This window comes from Camelina sativa, chromosome 5 (assembly GCF_030686135.1).
Source record: "Camelina sativa cultivar CO46 ecotype springtype chromosome 5, ASM3068613v1".
Lineage (NCBI taxonomy): Eukaryota > Viridiplantae > Streptophyta > Magnoliopsida > Brassicales > Brassicaceae > Camelina > Camelina sativa.
The window spans coordinates 3,539,336-3,556,675 of record NC_141884.1 but is presented as its reverse complement, the minus strand read 5'-3'; the positions used below and the strand labels follow the sequence as shown (position 1 = coordinate 3,556,675).

General features: G+C 33.9%; 4 protein-coding genes and 1 long non-coding RNA gene across 5 annotated transcripts; 3 read left to right on the top strand and 2 right to left on the bottom strand.

The window, feature by feature from the left end:
- The first annotated feature begins 2,708 nt into the window (after positions 1-2,708).
- Positions 2,709-3,486, top strand: LOC104785270 (sigma factor binding protein 2, chloroplastic). The gene has a single exon (XM_010510447.2). It carries the CDS (start codon positions 2,788-2,790, stop codon positions 3,229-3,231), a length of 444 nt encoding a protein of 147 aa, XP_010508749.2. The 5' UTR covers positions 2,709-2,787; the 3' UTR covers positions 3,232-3,486.
- Positions 3,487-5,654: 2,168 nt separating this feature from the next.
- LOC147943241 (uncharacterized) lies at positions 5,655-6,490 on the bottom strand. Its single transcript, XR_015598289.1, has 2 exons — positions 6,013-6,490; positions 5,655-5,898 (listed from the first exon to the last, which is right to left on the bottom strand). It is a non-coding gene; the product is annotated as an uncharacterized LOC147943241 (long non-coding RNA).
- Positions 6,491-7,367: 877 nt separating this feature from the next.
- On the bottom strand, positions 7,368-10,590 carry LOC104785269 (amino acid transporter AVT1A). The gene is made up of 11 exons (XM_010510446.3): positions 10,118-10,590; positions 9,744-10,006; positions 9,453-9,667; positions 9,304-9,327; positions 9,023-9,203; positions 8,698-8,917; positions 8,453-8,588; positions 8,189-8,354; positions 8,035-8,078; positions 7,848-7,910; positions 7,368-7,718 (listed from the first exon to the last, which is right to left on the bottom strand). Exons 1-11 carry the CDS (start codon positions 10,300-10,302, stop codon positions 7,623-7,625), a joined length of 1,593 nt encoding a protein of 530 aa, XP_010508748.1. The 5' UTR covers positions 10,303-10,590; the 3' UTR covers positions 7,368-7,622.
- A 935-nt stretch (positions 10,591-11,525) lies between these two features.
- LOC104785268 (uncharacterized) lies at positions 11,526-12,995 on the top strand. Its single transcript, XM_010510445.3, has 4 exons — positions 11,526-11,680; positions 11,849-11,987; positions 12,315-12,387; positions 12,518-12,995. The coding sequence occupies exons 1-4, from the start codon at positions 11,626-11,628 to the stop codon at positions 12,767-12,769; spliced, it is 519 nt and encodes a 172-aa protein (XP_010508747.1). The 5' UTR covers positions 11,526-11,625; the 3' UTR covers positions 12,770-12,995.
- A 285-nt stretch (positions 12,996-13,280) lies between these two features.
- On the top strand, positions 13,281-16,880 carry LOC104785267 (phosphatidylinositol 4-phosphate 5-kinase 5-like). Its single transcript, XM_010510444.2, has 8 exons — positions 13,281-14,736; positions 14,842-15,009; positions 15,099-15,264; positions 15,372-15,488; positions 15,576-15,769; positions 15,851-15,981; positions 16,075-16,147; positions 16,237-16,880. Exons 1-8 carry the CDS (start codon positions 13,556-13,558, stop codon positions 16,523-16,525), a joined length of 2,319 nt encoding a protein of 772 aa, XP_010508746.1. The 5' UTR covers positions 13,281-13,555; the 3' UTR covers positions 16,526-16,880.
- Positions 16,881-17,340: the final 460 nt, after the last annotated feature.

Below are 17,340 nucleotides of genomic sequence, written 5' to 3'. Positions count from 1 at the left end.
AAGTTCAAAAGTATGTGTAAGAAATTTATATATAAATACTACTCTAACAAACGAAAAAAGGTTGATTGACAAAAAAAAAAAAAAAAAAAAAAAAAACAAACGAAAAAAGGTAGTGATGCTTAATATATAGGAGATGATCAATACAACATCCGATCCAGATCATAGATGAATTCAGTTTCAGTACCGTATGCTCTGCTAGAAAGAACGAAGAAAAAAGTTATAAGTGGTTGGAGTGGATATATCTTCGTACGTGGACAATAATAACTCCATAAAATGCGTATCAAATCTACTTGATGGATTTGTCTCGGAAGAAGTCAGTCGTTTGGATCCGTTTACTTTCAAAGTCAACACACGTACGTGCTTTTAGGATAATGCAACCACGAACGAATACGTTTTTTAAACTTTTTGGTGTCCAAGTAATTTTTTGTTTGGTCGTTACTCGTTAGTGTCCAAATTAAGCTTTTTAAAATCACCAATTTCTTCGGTTATGGTATTATTGCAGTTTCTGTAATTATGCCAAAACTAATAAATTCATCAACATAGTCGGTCATTAGCCCCAACTAATCAGCTACGTACCAACTTTTATAATGGTTATTGAGAAAATTAGATTCGTTTATTTTAATAGACTCTTTTTGTGAAAATAGCGATATGAATTTCGTTACATTCTTAATGCCTTTTATTTTTCTTAATGAAATGGGACCAAGGCAGACTCGTACGTCTCTATTGGAAGGAGGGTATTTCTATTTTGTTTATGGGGAAAAAATGATAGCTTCTCGTAATTTACGATATTTTTTTTTTTCAACATTTATGAACATCGAGTAAAGTCGTATTTGGAATTATATTATGTGTCACGAAAATATGAAAGACTCTCTATCTACGTACACGTGACTTGACTTATTTGTTGAAGATCTTATATGGTCAAGTTCGATATTTTTTTTTTTACAGTACTAAGAATTTGTGGGAGCTTTTGATAAGTGAACAAACACCTAATACAATTCTCTTATCCACTGTAATATATAATACGAAGATTAAACCTGTCAACTTTTTGAAATAAAATGTAATGTTGTACTGATCAAAACGAAATTAAAATTAGGAGTTTTGGGAGGGGCAATTCGAGGGCCCTCACTAATAATAATATATAGACCGATGTCAAGAGCTAAACCTTTTAATTAGGACAGACCACCGCACATACCGCAGTGCTACCTCTCGTCCCACTTGTCCACATGGACCCCTTTTGCTTTTATTTCTATCAATTATATTTTCAATTAATAAAACTTTTTCGTATTAAGTTTATGAGTTAAATAGTAAGAACATATGCTAATAAATTTCTACCAAATAGTAACACTTTTTGTTGGAGTCGGCAAATGGAAAGTTTCCCCAAAAGGTAATTAAAAATCGGGATTAGGTCTTAAAATAATTAATAGTATTAACTTCAAATTTTCACATAGAACCAACACCTTTTTCTTCTAAAATGGGACTAAAGTCGAATAAACTAAATCATTAGTTAGATCTATATTCTGTGCTCATCAATTGAGTTGACTCTTTAAACCATGAAAAACGATTGAATTGACTCTAATAGAATGACTATCCTTTTTCAAGTTTTCCTACGTAAAAATATAACATATTGTTTATCAAACATATAATAATTTACACAATGGTTAGTTTTTTTTTTTTTTTTTTTTGGTAGGAAGTTTTTGTTTTCTTGTTGTTGACATATAATAAGTAGTTAGAAGTTTTTTTTTGGATAAATTTTTTTTTTTTTGGGATCATATATATTTGTGTTAATCACCATTGTTAAGTAGCATCGTCAATGGTTCCCGCGAAGGTTAGTTAATTTTTTTTCAGTTAGAATTAAGTTGGTGATGAGATCATTATCGTCGGGACAAAAGTGACGTCATGGCGTCTATACGTCTACCTCACCGATCTTGACGTGGCCTTCTCTTAGGTACCCTGACGACTTATTAGCCGACGGCGGCTTTCACTTTAACTTATTCTCATATATCTTCCATCACCGATTGTTTTGGTGCGTGACAAACACGTCCGGGGAAATCATTCTAATTATTTTAACTCGAGATTATAGATACAACATTTTTGATGTCCAAATATTCGTTATATACTAGGTTTATTTGAATGTTTTTGTAACTATCTTATAACAAGTATTTTCTTATATCATTGAGATGTCCAAAATATTGATGGATTGATCTAAAGTTCTAAACCCATTTGATTATATCATTATACCACTGAAACGTCCTAATTAATATATATAGTTTATACATTTAGATATATAATATAAATTATATTACATATCAACATACGATATAATCCACACTAGTCAGTCTCCCGACAATATGTTCTAGGTTTTCTTTGGTCCAAGTCCAACAATTTTCCAATCAGAAAGAGTAATAAATCACACTTGTTAGTTTTTGTTTTTTTTATGGTTTTTATAAATCACACTAGTTAAGAATTAAGACCATGGAGAAACCTACGGTGAAGAAAAGATGAGCAAGTAAATAAATACTACTGTCTTATGAAAATACACACACACGCGGACGCGCCGTCGGCTATCAGCAGATGAGGAAGGATTCAACTCGGACTCAATGCCATTTAATTTGTTTTGTTTGCTTCTTCTCTCTTCGCTGTAATTTCCACTCTCCTTCCTAAACAGTAAAAAAGAAAAGTTTATTGTATATATATTTTAAAATTGGGCTAAAACAAAGATAAGCTCATACACATCTAATTCTATTTTTTCTCTCTTACAAACACAAACAAAAGGAATTAATAAAGAAGATGGATCAGTCATCATCGACGTTGCTCATAAACCGGAGAAAGTCATCATCGTCTCCGACGAGGATACCACCGAAGCATAAGAGGAAGTCAACGACGACGATGACTACGAACAAACCTATCAAAGTCCGTTACATATCAAATCCTATGAGAGTCGAGACTTGTCCTTCTAAGTTCAGAGAGCTCGTTCAAGAACTCACCGGTCAAGACGCTGCTGATCTACCATCGGAACCCACCACTTTCCCGGTCGAAGAAAATCTCCACCGTCCATGTGAGTCGTCGGAGATGAACTCTGAGCCGTTGGATGGAGGAGGGATCCGTGAGTATTATTCACCGATGGATGATGATGAATTGTTTAATGCTCCTCAGATGTCGGCAGGTCTTTCAGGGTTTTTCTCCTCTGGTTTTTACAATGTGAATGCTTTAGGAAGCATTGGTTCTCTCTGAATCCAAGAAAAAAAAACAATTCTTATGAAAAAATACTATGTACGTTTCCATACTGAAACACACCGATCATGAAGAAGCAATCATCTAGTATAGTTTTTAGGGTTTTCATCGAAACCTATATATAGTGCTAGCTTGGTGAATTATTTTCGTTTGTGAGTAGAGAGATACATATATAGCAAATTACTGTGGTCATTTCAATCATTTGTTTGTTTTTTTAAATATATAATAATCAAAAACCTTATCAGGTGATTTATATTTGTGTAAATATGTAAAGTAACATATCAAATTCCCAGTTTGGTGGTAATAATTTTTGTGATCATCAGTTTGATCTCCCATGTAGTAAATTAATGATGATCACATATGGAAACAAAAAATACATCCATATAGAGCTTTTATGTTATCACGGACTTTAGTTAGAACATTTGGATTTTGGATAGATGTCTGATGTATCCCTTTTGATTTTTTAATTTATTTTTGGATTTTGGAAGATAATTTTGGTTGACCCCATCTCTATATAATAGAGCTACGCAATTATACATTTATTTTTTCGATTATTTTTTAATGATACAAGAATTTTGTTATTTTTTCTTAATATTTAATACTGTATTTTTTTTTTAAACAAAATTTGATAGAGTATTTAGTAGTCACATTATTGTAAGGAACTACGATATGTAAGTTACACTGGTTTCTACGACTGAGTTTCAAAAGTTAAAACAAAAATAAATAAAAAAGCTTTTTTCTTTTAAGTTGATAAATTTTTGTTTCTATTGTATTTCATATACTTGAAAAAAAATTTTAGCGAGCATACATGTGCAAACATACTGTTTTTAATATGACTCCTCACGAATAAAAAAGTTCAATGAATATTTGTTGAGGCTACTGTGGACCCGATCGATGATTTTCATAAATGTATCTTTGTATTTGTAATGTGAAACATAGACAAAGATATCTTTTTGATTGCTTATATATAGTTCTAGCATAACTATTTACATTGACATATTGAAATATTTGTGCCTGTTCCGCATTTGCCTTAATACAATCTACAAACAATATCTGACGGTAACATTCATCTGATATTAAATGGAAACAACAACTTCAGTTTGAACTGTGGATTTTTTAATGGTAGTTTGACTATTGTGATGTCTTAAATTGCAAAAATATTCAACGTTGCACAGGTTTTAAAAGTTTCTCTACGACTGTGGTTTGTGAGGCTATGGTTCGATATAAAGAAAAAAATCCCAGCGATACATGAGATAGCCTCTTTGAATTCAAAATAGTATTTCTAATCAAATGATTAAACATCAGCTTGGAACGAGCTTATCTTTTGAGTTCTTGACCAAAAAAGATGACCAACGTTTTGACGCTTGTTTCGCACGGCCAATAGACCGATTTAAATTGTCAACGTGAACTGACAGATTAATATATAATTATCTTCTGTATCTTTACTTGTCACCATCTGTTTTATTACTGGTTAAGAAATCTAATTTTGTCATCGAATTAATGTACCTTATAGTCAATAAAGGTATATGGACCAAAACGTTTGCCTATTTTTTTTTTGTTCTACATGTCCCATTACAAGTTTTTTTTTGTAGAGGAGATCATCTACAGACCTCGATCTATACTAGATTTATTTTTCTTGTGATACTGAAAAAAATTTGAATCCGAAAATCTCATCCTTCCTTAATTCTTTTGTTTAAGGCTAAACATGAAATGCCTTTTGACACACTTTAATTTTTGTGCAACACTTCTAGGCAAATTATTTTCAAAAGTTTTACAGAGGGAATCCTCAAATTAATTACCACCCAGTATTTGTTTGTTATGATGTATGGTCTATATAACAAATTTAGTGAGTATTGAAACACGGAGCAGGACCGACAAACCTCAAGTCTCGTAAGTTCCTTCCACGTAGTCATGTCGGTGACGACGAGACTGGAGATATTTGGGTCTGGCCGTCTAGGTTTAAATTACTAAATGGACGATCGATACTAAATAATACTACAATATGCATGGTCAATATATTCATGTGATGAAATCTTCTAAAAGCTGTTCTTTAACTTTTTTCCGTTGGGTTTGCTTATATTTTTCGATAGTTCCTATAAAACAAAAAACATGGCAGCTTTCTAGACCAAAATGGACAGAAAAGACAGAATTATAGATAAGAACATGTGACATATCAACCATCATCGTCATCAGACAATTTTTCTTTACTACCAACAAATTTCTCAAAGGTTGTGTTAGATAAAATTATTATAGTATAACATATACGGCCGCGTATAGCTATAGCACATGAAATGTATTGGACTAAAACTCCTATTTATTCTACATTCATTAAAGTATATCCATTAAGTATTTTGACTTTGTTTTATATTTTGTTCAAATTGCAGAAGCTATTGCTCAAATTTTATGTATAGTTAATCAAAAAATTTGAAAAAATGATGTTATTTTCAAGCAAATACCAAGAAATTTGATTGAATTAAATTATTTTGGATTTTATCTCTAATCGACACAACAACATGCAACAGCATGACCATATTTATCGCGAGCACAACTGCCACCAGCATAACCAAGGCCTGTACAAAATTGGGGGCATGAGTTTTCTCCATCACGACATAATCTATCTACTAGTGTCTTGAAGCATTGTCTACCATTCTTGCTTTATTCCATAGCCTATTAATTTAATAAAAGAAAAAAAAAACATGAATCCAATATACATTCACTGAAAACGTAACACAATTTTATTCATATAATTATAAAGTGAGGAATAAGAAGAAACCAATATACCTCGAGTACTACCAGTTGTCATACGACAATTAACATAAGATATGATGAGGAGAATAGTAAAAACAAATGAAATTGTTTTTTTTCATGGTGATAGCCATTTTTTTATAATAATAGCCTAACTTTTCTCCCTTTCTTCTTTTGTTGTTCTTTTTTTTTTTGTTTCTTCTTCTTATTTGATAAGACTTTAGACTGATTATATTATATATAGACTATTGGAAGTATACACTTACAAAAGTATACACCATGTAATTAATCTTTATGACTAGGAGGACTACGTCTTTAATTTATGTTGTAGATATTATAGGATCATATTAGTTTTGGCAAGTATATATATGGTCTTCTATCATGGAAGGACACAATTCTACATTCATTCTCTTTGACTCTATGACTTTCCTGGTCAATGTTTTGAAAAGTAACGTACTCCAATTAGTACTCTAGTTAGTAAAACTCCTTTTCATTCCTCAAATTTTTTACTATTTATAAGTAATATTATTTCTTCGTCATTCTTCTACATTATTCATAAAATAAAAAAATAAAAAAATAAAAATATTCTTCCCCAAAATTGATGAGGAACAAATGGAACACAAAATAAAACAAATATTAAAATTCGTTTTTTATTTTAAAATAATAAAATTATGTTTATTAATAATATTTCAATTTTATAATACTATAATATTCATACTTTTTCACAATATATTGGCAGAAATTTTTTTATATACGAATTTCATGTTAAATTAATCTGAAGATTTTATTTGAAAATTGTATGAATAGTAAAATAAATTAAAAAGATATTTATATCGTAAATAAACACTAAAGAATATTTTAAATTATTTTAAAATTTTATTGTAGGTTAATATTAACTATCAGTATTTAATATGATGTATATAAAATTTAAGTCACAAATTTTATTTTAAAATCAAATGTAAAATTTACTTTATATACATTAAAAGTAGTATTATTATTTTATTGATTGATTTATTTAATATTTAATATATTTTTAAAAAATATTGTTATTGTTTGGTCACCAGTTATTATTTTGTTATTTTTCTGCATTTTTTTCTTTCATTCCTCAAAAATTGTTTATTATGTTCCGTATTGTTCTTTTTTATTCATTTTCATTTTGTTCTTCTAATGGCTACCAATAGAATAAGTGTTAAAAATTTAAGTTTACGAAAACAAACCTAATTTTACATCCGTCCATAAAATTTTCTATGTTCTGTTAGAGGTGTTATAAATTCAACATGTTTTCATATATTATAAATTTAACGCTTAATTATTTTTTTATTTTCAAATTTAAAACTAGTAAATTCTAAAGTTTTCAAAATCTATTTTTTTTAATAAATCTGAATATTTGATTTAAGAAAAAAAAATAAATTATTTGTGTTATTATGCATGTCTCATGAGAAGGATGCTCAGAAAAAATGAAGAGATACACAAAAATACGAAAGCAAACATAAAATAAAACTACTAGAAAGCAAACCTTTCACTAGTTTTATTGTCTTTTAAATCCAAATTAATAATCTTAATCAGAGACTTATTTAGCTTCAAAAAATAAAACATTCAACTCAAAGAAAAGGAGAGAAACTATGGGGCTTTGTCTTGGAGTTTCTTCATTGATAGTTCCTAATGATCTTTGCAACCGAGGAGTATGTCCCCAAGGTCCCACTTACCACCCCAATGGCCACAATTATCGAACTCAGAACCATCTGTATCACACAACTCAGTGTTAATCATAAGAATCCATATACAGAAAGTGAAAACTCATCAGTCCCAAAAAAATTACTTCAAGAAGTTGAGAAGAAGAGGGCACCAAAAAAATGCTGAAATTACATTACCTGTGTTCTTGTAGCTTTGTTCCCCATTATCTTTATGAAGCATAGAGCTGGCATTACTATTGCCTGAATCATACAAAATACTTTTGAGTTTTGATCCATGAATGTGTTTCTTGATAGCAATGATGTTCTTTGGATATTATTAATCAATAAGGAAAGAGCGGAGAGATGATGAAAACTGAAAACTAACCACGAGTATACTGAGAAGAGATCCTATAAGAGCCATCACAAGACCTATGTGGAAAAATCAACCAATTGCAAAAGAAAACAAAAATGAGTCTTGAGACCATTAAAGAGCATTCCGAGTAAAAAAAAACAAAACCTGTCTAGCTTAATGTTATTACCAAAGAATGGGATAAGGAAAGCAGAACAAACAGAGGAAGCAACGAGTGCTGTTCTTAGAAGAAGAAAGCACCATATGTTCTCTTGCATTCTTAGGGGTAATAGTTCTTCTATACTCCTTGCAAGTGGATTCATCAGGAGAGCGTACTTCGTAAACGGACTCACAACCTGAAAATAGAACAAAACAGAACGAAGAAAGAGTTTTAGAGTAAAATGGAACTTCCAAAGATTTATGGAAAGAAATAAAACCGGTTTTGGTTTCTGACCGTAGTCCACTGTGCCACTTTTGAGAAAAATTGATCCTTTGGCATGTTTAGTGTAATCTGAGACAAGGTGGCTTCACCAAACATAAGATAACCCATGACTGCAACTCCTCCATATAACAAAACACATAAAATGAAACTGCAACATAGCCAAAAAAAAAAAAAAAAAATCATTAGTAGTTTTAGAATAGGATTGAGAAAAAAACATTAAAAGCTAATATAAGAAGAGTGATGTTTTTGGTATTTACGTTGTGATCACTGCTTTGTTGAATTTGGTTTTATCAGCCATGGATTGGTATATATTTGGGAACACAGAATGGCCTGAATAGCAAAATCCATAGATACCAATAGCAAACGGTATCCCGTTCAGTTTCACAGCTTGCCCGGTGTGATGAAACCCAATTCCCCCCGTTGTACCGAGGAAGAACACGCTTACTGCTATTAAAACGGTTGAAATAACTCCACCAGCTATGTCATCACAAGAAGAAAAACAAGTGAAAACTGATTCAAGATTCTTGACTAAAAGGAATCAGTTATATCAAGAAAAAGAAAAAGCAGTTGATTTGAGTGTACCTGAGAGGTAGGAAATGATGCGGAGGTCCTTCAACCAAACAGTTGGCAGAACAATGAGAGCAGTGAAGATTCCAAATAAATGTTTAGAGTCAATATTGATCCCAAGCCAATCCAAGGATGTACCAGGGAAAAGCCCCGTAAGGTTATCCCCTTCCAAAATGATGAATTCAACACAATATGACTACAAAAAAGTTGACAAAGACTCTAGTAAGTTCAGACAGAAACAAGCTTGCTTTAGATCTATGAGTTTTTAATTTGGTAACGGTAAGATCTTCACTTACATAGAGTTCTGTGTACAATAGCATCTGCACAACAACAAAAAACACAATTGCAGAAACCATAAGAAACTATGATTCTATAGCTGCAGCAGCTAATGATAAAAAAAAAAACAGAACAGCTGATCCAAATCTCTACAACTAAAACAACTTACACAGATAAGAATACGACCATAGATCCCAAAAGCTGCTTCTCCAATATCAGGATAAGTGATAATGCCAGTTTTGTTCTCGAAACATTCTTTCATCAGAGTAGCAGTGTAACAACAGATAACAGCAAATAAGAGAAGAATGACCATACTAGCCCAACCAGCTTCTTTCACTGTAAAAGGTGTTGAGAGAAGTCCAACTCCAGCCATTACATTAATTGCTGCAACCAACAAATACAGAGTTTACACATATTTTGCTGATAAGCCCAAGAAATCATAATCATTTTTGTAATTTACCATTGAAAATGGTCTGAGTGAAGCTGCAACCAAAGCCACCAATGGCCATTTCCTCAGCAAAGGAGCCTTTATGAGACCAAACTGACTGTGTAACTGAGGCTTTGTCATATTCTTCAGTCCTCTGAGGGAGTAAAGGTGCTTTTGATCCAACATCTAATTGACTTCCTAGATTACTTCTGCTCGCTCTATAGAAACTCGGTGGATTACTCCTCAGAGATCCAAAGATCGGTGATGCAGCAATCGTATATGAATCAGTCGTTTCCCTGAAAAAAAAAAAACAGAACCAATCAAAATTACATAATCACAGTGTGTTCATCATTACATGATCTCCCTCAAGATTGGAGCTTTACGAAGAGAATGTAAGAAAGAATTACCGAAAGCTCTGAGGCCATTGAACCTGGGAGATGAAAGGTTCATCGTTGTCGTCGTCACGATCAGCATCACCAGGAAGATCTCCGAGATCGCTTTGATCAGTTTCACTGTCGTTCTCGTACTTGCTGCTCTCTTCTAGATCTTCATCGTCTTCGAACGTAAACACGGTCTTTTTATCCTTATCCATGTTTCTTGAAACAAAACCTTTCACCTAATAATAATCGATCTAGCGAGAGTAGTAGTATTCAACAAGAACCCAACAAGAGAATACAAATCTCACAGACTAGGAAAAATATATTTTTGATTGATGTTTTTGGTTACAGAGAGAGTGAGGTGGGGGTTCGAGAAGTTTGCAGAGAGGAGGCTGAGTTTTCGAGAAGCCTGGCCCTCTGAACACAGTTGTCCGTTTTCTTTTTGTCTTTTAAGGGATAATATATATTTTTTCTTTTTCTTTTTTAGAGGGCTTTTGTGATTTGATTTGCGAGTTGATTGCCTTGTTATAAGGCGGGAAGTGCTGACGTGGTGATGATTGAGATTAGAGAAAAGTGATCAGAGTTGAGTTCAATTTTTTGTTTGATCGATGACAAGTGTTGCGTTTTGAGTTTGTTCGGTCCGGATGGATGTGTTTGCCGTAGCTGGTTTAGAACGTGTCAACCATTTTTTTTTTTTTTTTGGGTCATCAACGTGTTTTCAACCTATTGACAAACAAAAAAATTCATTATCCGTTCGTTACCATGGAGTATTTTATTTGAAAACTATCCGGTGCAATTACTTTTGTTACTTTCTTTTGACGAATAATTACTACCATGAATGATGATGGTGCTGGATTCTTAGGTTTAGTACTTGCTTAGAACTCATTCGTTGTTCTAAATCTAAATGTCCCGCAAGAGTCCAAAGAAGAAGATGTGAGTGACTCAAACTCGACGAGGGGATGGGGTGTAAATCTCTATCGTGTCAGCTAAAACATAGAAATACGTTATCTCTCTGTGCTGGCATGTGAAGTTTCTCCAAGTGTCCTACTTCCATATGCTCATTTCCAAATCTAATCATTTTTAGCCTTTTTAATTTTCTTTAACACAAATGTATTTTTATTTTTGGTCAATAATCTCTGATGTGTTTTTAATGAAAAGATCTCTCCATGCCTTTTCAACCTTGATTTTTTGCTAAACTGAATCATCAACACTTTAGTTACTCTACTAAATTTTGGCTTTCAAATTAATACTGTGACTATATTTCTACATCTCATAATGCAGTAAACAGTTGATAATTATGAGATATCATATAACTAATGTTGAACTGTGCATAAAATAAATTAAAATAAGATTTTCATATAATATGAAATTAAATGGACTAAAACTTTTTCTACAGATCCTTATGTTAAACTGTCACGCTTCCGGTACGTGGCTTATCGATCAGGAAATGCCAAGATACTGAGCCCACCTCACAAGTCACAAGGTCACATCTCCATCATTTGTTTCTCAATATTATCATCCTTCGCATTTGTTAAAACATGCAAGAAAAAGAAAAGAAAGATATCACAAATATGGGTCAAGCTCTCAATACCGGTTCGTCCTTTCTCTTTCTCCCACAAAATCACGTCTTCTATTGAATTCATTTATAAATACACATACACATATATCTTTTCTTTTCTATATGATAAAGATTGAATACATCATATATTTCAACTAACAATATATATTTTTTTTCCGGGGTAACTTAATTACGGAATGAAGCAAAAGGGAAAGGAGAGGTAGATGTAAAAGACTTGGAAGCAATGGCTGAAAATTGCTACCGCAAACGCTTTGAAGAACAAAATGACGATCAAGAATGGTCTTTTGGCGACTTCTATCGCATTGTTGCTGAAGCTGTCGAGTAATTTTTTAAAATAATATTCTTCTTATCATCTTTATTTTTTTTTACGGAATTTAATAAGCACGATAGGTATCGAGAACAGTTAGATTCGGGTATACAACTATTTTAAAATAACGATTAGTTGGTCTCCCTAAAACTCGAGTTTGGACACCACAAAATTATTATAGTTTTGGTCCGGACGGTTTGTAAGTCAAAGCTATAAAAATTAAAATAAAAGAATGATAAAGACTCGAGCCAAATTAGTCGGCATCAAGATAATTTGATTATGGTATATAAATGATATTATATTTATACATGTGATATGATTATATTTATTTGGTGCGACAGAGAAATCAACAGAAGACTCGGTGGTACGCAACTTAAGGTGCCAAGTGTTGATAAATTACAAGAAGCTTATGAGGTAAAACTCTCTGTTACGTACAGAGTCTTCGACTTGGTTTACTCTAAACCGAAATAAGATTACAATTGAAACTTAATGTGTTAACCGTTAACCAATTGGTTTAATTAATGATCTTGGTTCGGTCTCGTAGAGACACAATCTCGGGGAGGGGAAGAAGCTATCGAAGGACGAGTTTCAGAAGCTTCTTCAGGAGGTATTGATCGGAGCTGGTTTCACCGGCGTTGGAGGAGTGAAAGAGTTTCTTCTGTTCATCTTCGGAGTTCCTGCGCTCGCCGTCTTCATCAAGAACCGTATAGCTCCGACGTCCCTATCCAACGACATTTTCATCCCAGCCGTCACCTCCGCCACCGTTTTCCTCCTCGCCAAGCTTAACAAGATATGACTCTAATCGTTTGACCTTTTCGAGCTTTGCTTTGTTTGAATTTGTATTGGGGATTGATTGATTATGCGTGTTTGTGAAATATATGGAAAGTTTCACTCTTTTAGTTGATTGATTGTTGAAAGAGAAAGTAATGAACTTATGTTGTTCGACAGAATGCGTCAGTGAGTTTAAAGGGAACTCTGTATTTTTTTCACTGAGTTTAAGTTAACGAATTCAGATTGGGGAACTAATTAGTCTAAATGGGTCCATTTTAAAAAATATGTTTCAATGTCTTTTGTAAAAAAAAAAATATGTCTTTTGTATTAGTGGGTGGCAAGGAGAAGAAGCTAATTTTAGAAAATTTGGGGGTCGTGCTTGTTTCTCTAAATTTCAAGGCTTTGATTGGTTTGAGGACATGAACGAGTCCTTTCTTCGAATGTCAAAATTAGTTTTGAAAACTGATAAGAAAAGATGAAATCTCGGAGGCGTTTTTTCCCTTTTAACTATTTTTTGGCGATTGGTTTTTTTCTCTGTTTTTCTTTCTTTGGTTTGAAAACATGGTCTAGAGAATCTATCATTCAATCCAATAATGCTGCAATATGAATAAGCTCTTTGCCTCCGACTCAGCTACATTGAGATCACAAAAACTCGCTGAGGCAAAAGAAAATGACCAATGGGACATATGTTGTTGATCTCTTGGGTATTTGTACATCTTTAGGATTGTTATCTAGACGTATCTTATGAGGGTATTCTAGGTACTGATAGCTTACAGGTTTATAAGATAGAAAGTTTCCTTAGTTTAACACAATGAGCAAGGACCAAAGCTATGTTCTAAAAGCATGGGAGGTGACCATGCGAAAGACCCAGCAAGCAAAGAAGCGGGCAAATAGCGTTTTTGGAACAGTATCGATAGCACCACATTCAGAGAACGATACTACAATTGATGAGAATGACGATGAGACCACCACTGACAGGAGCAGCACTGAGGAATTCTACCATGCTGAGAGGGTGCTTCCCAATGGGGACTACTACACAGGTCAATGGTATGATAATTTTCCTCATGGCAATGGAAAATACCTCTGGACAGACGGCTGCATGTACATTGGTGAGTGGTACAATGGGAAAACCATGGGGAATGGAAAGTTCGGGTGGCCATCTGGTGCCACATACGAAGGAGAGTTTAAAAGTGGTTACATGGATGGTATTGGCACATACACGGGTCCGAGTGGAGACGCTTATAAAGGTCAGTGGGTGATGAACCTGAAGCATGGACATGGCGTCAAGAGTTTTGCAAATGGAGATGCTTATGATGGTGAATGGAGGAGAGGTTTGCAAGAAGGTCAAGGAAAGTACCAATGGAGCGATGGGTGCTATTACATTGGCGAATGGAAGAATGGTACGATATGTGGCAAAGGGAGTTTTGTTTGGACAAATGGAAATAGATACGACGGGTTTTGGGATGAAGAGTTCCCTAGAGGGAATGGGACATATAAATGGGACGATGGAAGTTTCTATGTTGGCCATTGGTCTAAGGATCCAGAGGAAATGAATGGTACTTATTACCCGTCAGGAAATGAAGGGAATCTTGACTGGGATCCTAAAGATCTGTTTAATAATCTGAGTGAGTACAGTATCTGCAGCGGAGAAAGGGTTCCGACGTTGCCTTCACAGAAGAAACTATCTGTTTGGAATTCTTCCAAGCGTGTAGAGAAGCCTAGGAGGATGTCTGTTGATGGGAGGGTAAGTGTTGGCGTAGATAGAGCGTTTGAGAAGATGAATATGTGGGGGAACGAAATCGGTGAAGGAGGTACCGATATGAGGAAGGAATTGGATGCAGAGCTGATGAGATTGGACGCTGAAGGCCTTCAGAGCCTGAAGTCGAGCCCTGTGCCTATGAAACTTCCAAAAGCAGGACGGAAGCAAGGGGAGACAATATCCAAAGGCCATCGCAATTACGATCTTATGCTTAATCTGCAATTAGGAATCAGGTAAGAGAGACTGTGTCCTTAGTTTTACAATTTGAAGTTTGTTGGTATATATATGCACATGCTTGTGTTTTTGTTGTCATTTTTAGTGAGTTTTATTCCCCGCAGGCATTCTGTTGGAAGACAAGCTCCAGCGGCATCTCTTGATCTGAAGCCTTCAGCTTTCGATCCAAAAGATAAGATATGGAGGAGGTTTCCGCGTGAAGGAACCAAGTACACTCCTCCACATCAATCTACTGAATTCAAATGGAAAGATTATTGCCCACTAGTTTTCAGGTTAGACCCAAAAATCCCTTTATCTATTTCACATATATACAAATTCTGTTGTATGCTTTAACATGTTTTGCTTATGATTTAATTCCCAGGAGCTTGAGGAAGCTATTCAAAGTAGACCCAGCTGATTACATGTTATCGATTTGTGGGAATGATGCCCTTCGAGAACTATCATCCCCTGGCAAAAGTGGGAGCTTTTTTTATTTAACAAACGATGATCGCTACATGATAAAAACAATGAAGAAGTCGGAAACAAAAGTGAGTTCTTTTCATATTACCGGTTATAAAGTGTTGGCTTGCTATTACCGAGATTTCAGACTGCATTTACTGAAACCATTTTCTTTCTTTTTGTCTTCTTAATGTAGGTGCTTCTGAGGATGCTTGCAGCATATTACAACCATGTTCGAGCATTTGAGAACTCTTTGGTAATCAGATTCTTTGGTCTACACTGTGTGAAATTGAATGGACCAACCCAAAAGAAGGTAGATACAAAAAGTTAACACTTCTTTTGGCATGGCTTTTGAGACGATCGATTTGGATTAATACCTTTTGGTCTACATATAATGCAGGTGCGATTCGTCATTATGGGTAATCTGTTTTGTTCTAAGTACTCTGTTCACAGACGCTTTGATCTGAAAGGATCTTCTCTTGGTCGTACAACTGACAAACCTGAATCAGAAATCGATTCAAACACGATCTTGAAAGACCTCGACTTGAATTTTATCTTCAGATTGCAGAAAGTATGGTACCAAGAATTCATCAGGTCAAAAACCATTACACTCTACTTTTACAAAAGTTTGTTTGCGCTTGCCCCATTTCTCATGGCTCATTTCTCACATTACAGGCAAATCGATAAAGACTGCGAGTTTCTAGAACAAGAGAGAATAATGGATTACAGTCTTCTAGTTGGGATTCACTTCAGAGAAGCTTCCGTCGCTGGAGAGCTGATTCCTTCGGGAGCTCGGACACCTATTGGTTAGCATTTGTCAATTCAAAAATATGTTTTCTTTCCATCAGCAAAAAATTGAATAGTTTACAGAAGCAAAATGATTGTTTCTTTATCTACAGGTGAATCAGAAGAAGAATCAGGCCCTCGTCTTTCTAGGGCAGAGGTTGATCAGCTTCTTTTAGATCCTTCAAGGTAACACAAGACAAGAGATCAATAGCAACACTTTTAAACTCAAAACAGAAACACATCAACATGGATGTTGGATATGTTTGTACTTGCAGGTGGGCAAGTATTAGACTGGGGACCAACATGCCAGCGCGTGCAGAGAGAACGATGAGAAAAAACGACTGTGAGCTTCAGCTTGTGGGAGAACCTACAGGAGAGTTCTACGAAGTGGTGATGATATTTGGTATAATTGACATTCTTCAAGATTATGATATCAGCAAGAAGCTTGAACATGCGTACAAGAGCATACAGTATGACCCTTCTTCTATATCTGCGGTTGATCCAAGACAATACTCGAGGCGTTTCCGTGACTTTATCTTCAAAGTCTTCACAGATGACAATTGAGAAGGGGTTATATTGTCTCTGGGATCTTTAACTTTCTTGTGTCGCAAGAAAGAAGGATAAAGATGATTTACATACAAAATACTTTGGCAAAAAGGCTCTGCAAACAGACGACCTTGCCAAGTATGAAGTATGAATCCCATTTTGTTTGTTTATTTCAAATTTTATAGATCTTTCTGATTTTTGTATTAATCTTTGTAATCAGTTAACATCCATAGCAATAACTTATTCTTATTCTTTTTTTTTTCCTTGTATACTGTTGTTATGTAACCTTAAACAAAACAACCAGAAAAACTTTCATTATACAAGATATATGATTTTCTTGTTTGGAAATTCTTTAAATAAAGTGGTTTGAAAATTAAATATGGTGGTTGATTTTTCTTCCACTAATATGTTTGAAAGTTACATAATTTCCACTAATATGTTTTAAACAGCAAAAAAAGAATAAAAAAGTGGGGGTTTAAGATACAATTTACAGATACATTTACACTAAAAGTAAATCCGTCAACTACACAAAAAAAAAGTTGAAGTGGGTGGTGATATATACAGTTTAGAATTCCAAATGTGATTTGATTATTCTAAAAATGGTAACTAAGTATCTTTGATGCACCAACCAAAAGATTCGTTCAAAAACAGAAAAGATTCTGGCAAAAGAAATTAAAACTTTTTTTCTCTCTAAAAATTGAAAGTTTCTTGGTCTAGTAATGGGATGCTGAATAAGACATGAAGCACAAAAACTTTGTAAAAGATAACACAAATATTTGGGCAATGTAAGTTACGTATGTGATGATGATATATTGATATCTTTTGTATTCTTC

Excerpts from the sequence above, each read along its gene's own strand:
- LOC104785270 (XM_010510447.2), top strand. The coding sequence starts at position 2,788 with ATGGATCAGTCATCATCGACGTTGCTCATAAACCGGAGAAAGTCATCA.
- LOC104785269 (XM_010510446.3), bottom strand. The coding sequence starts at position 10,302 with ATGGATAAGGATAAAAAGACCGTGTTTACGTTCGAAGACGATGAAGAT. Across the intron at positions 8,355-8,452 it reads AAGTGGCACAGTGGACTACG|GTTGTGAGTCCGTTTACGAA; the intron begins GTCAGAAACCAA and ends TTCTATTTTCAG. Across the intron at positions 7,911-8,034 it reads CTCTTCTCAGTATACTCGTG|GCAATAGTAATGCCAGCTCT; the intron begins GTTAGTTTTCAG and ends TGTATGATTCAG.
- LOC104785268 (XM_010510445.3), top strand. The coding sequence starts at position 11,626 with ATGCAAGAAAAAGAAAAGAAAGATATCACAAATATGGGTCAAGCTCTC. Across the intron at positions 11,988-12,314 it reads ATTGTTGCTGAAGCTGTCGA|AGAAATCAACAGAAGACTCG; the intron begins GTAATTTTTTAA and ends TTGGTGCGACAG. Across the intron at positions 12,388-12,517 it reads AATTACAAGAAGCTTATGAG|AGACACAATCTCGGGGAGGG; the intron begins GTAAAACTCTCT and ends TCGGTCTCGTAG.
- LOC104785267 (XM_010510444.2), top strand. The coding sequence starts at position 13,556 with ATGAGCAAGGACCAAAGCTATGTTCTAAAAGCATGGGAGGTGACCATG. Across the intron at positions 15,010-15,098 it reads TATTGCCCACTAGTTTTCAG|GAGCTTGAGGAAGCTATTCA; the intron begins GTTAGACCCAAA and ends TTTAATTCCCAG. Across the intron at positions 15,982-16,074 it reads GGGAGCTCGGACACCTATTG|GTGAATCAGAAGAAGAATCA; the intron begins GTTAGCATTTGT and ends CTTTATCTACAG.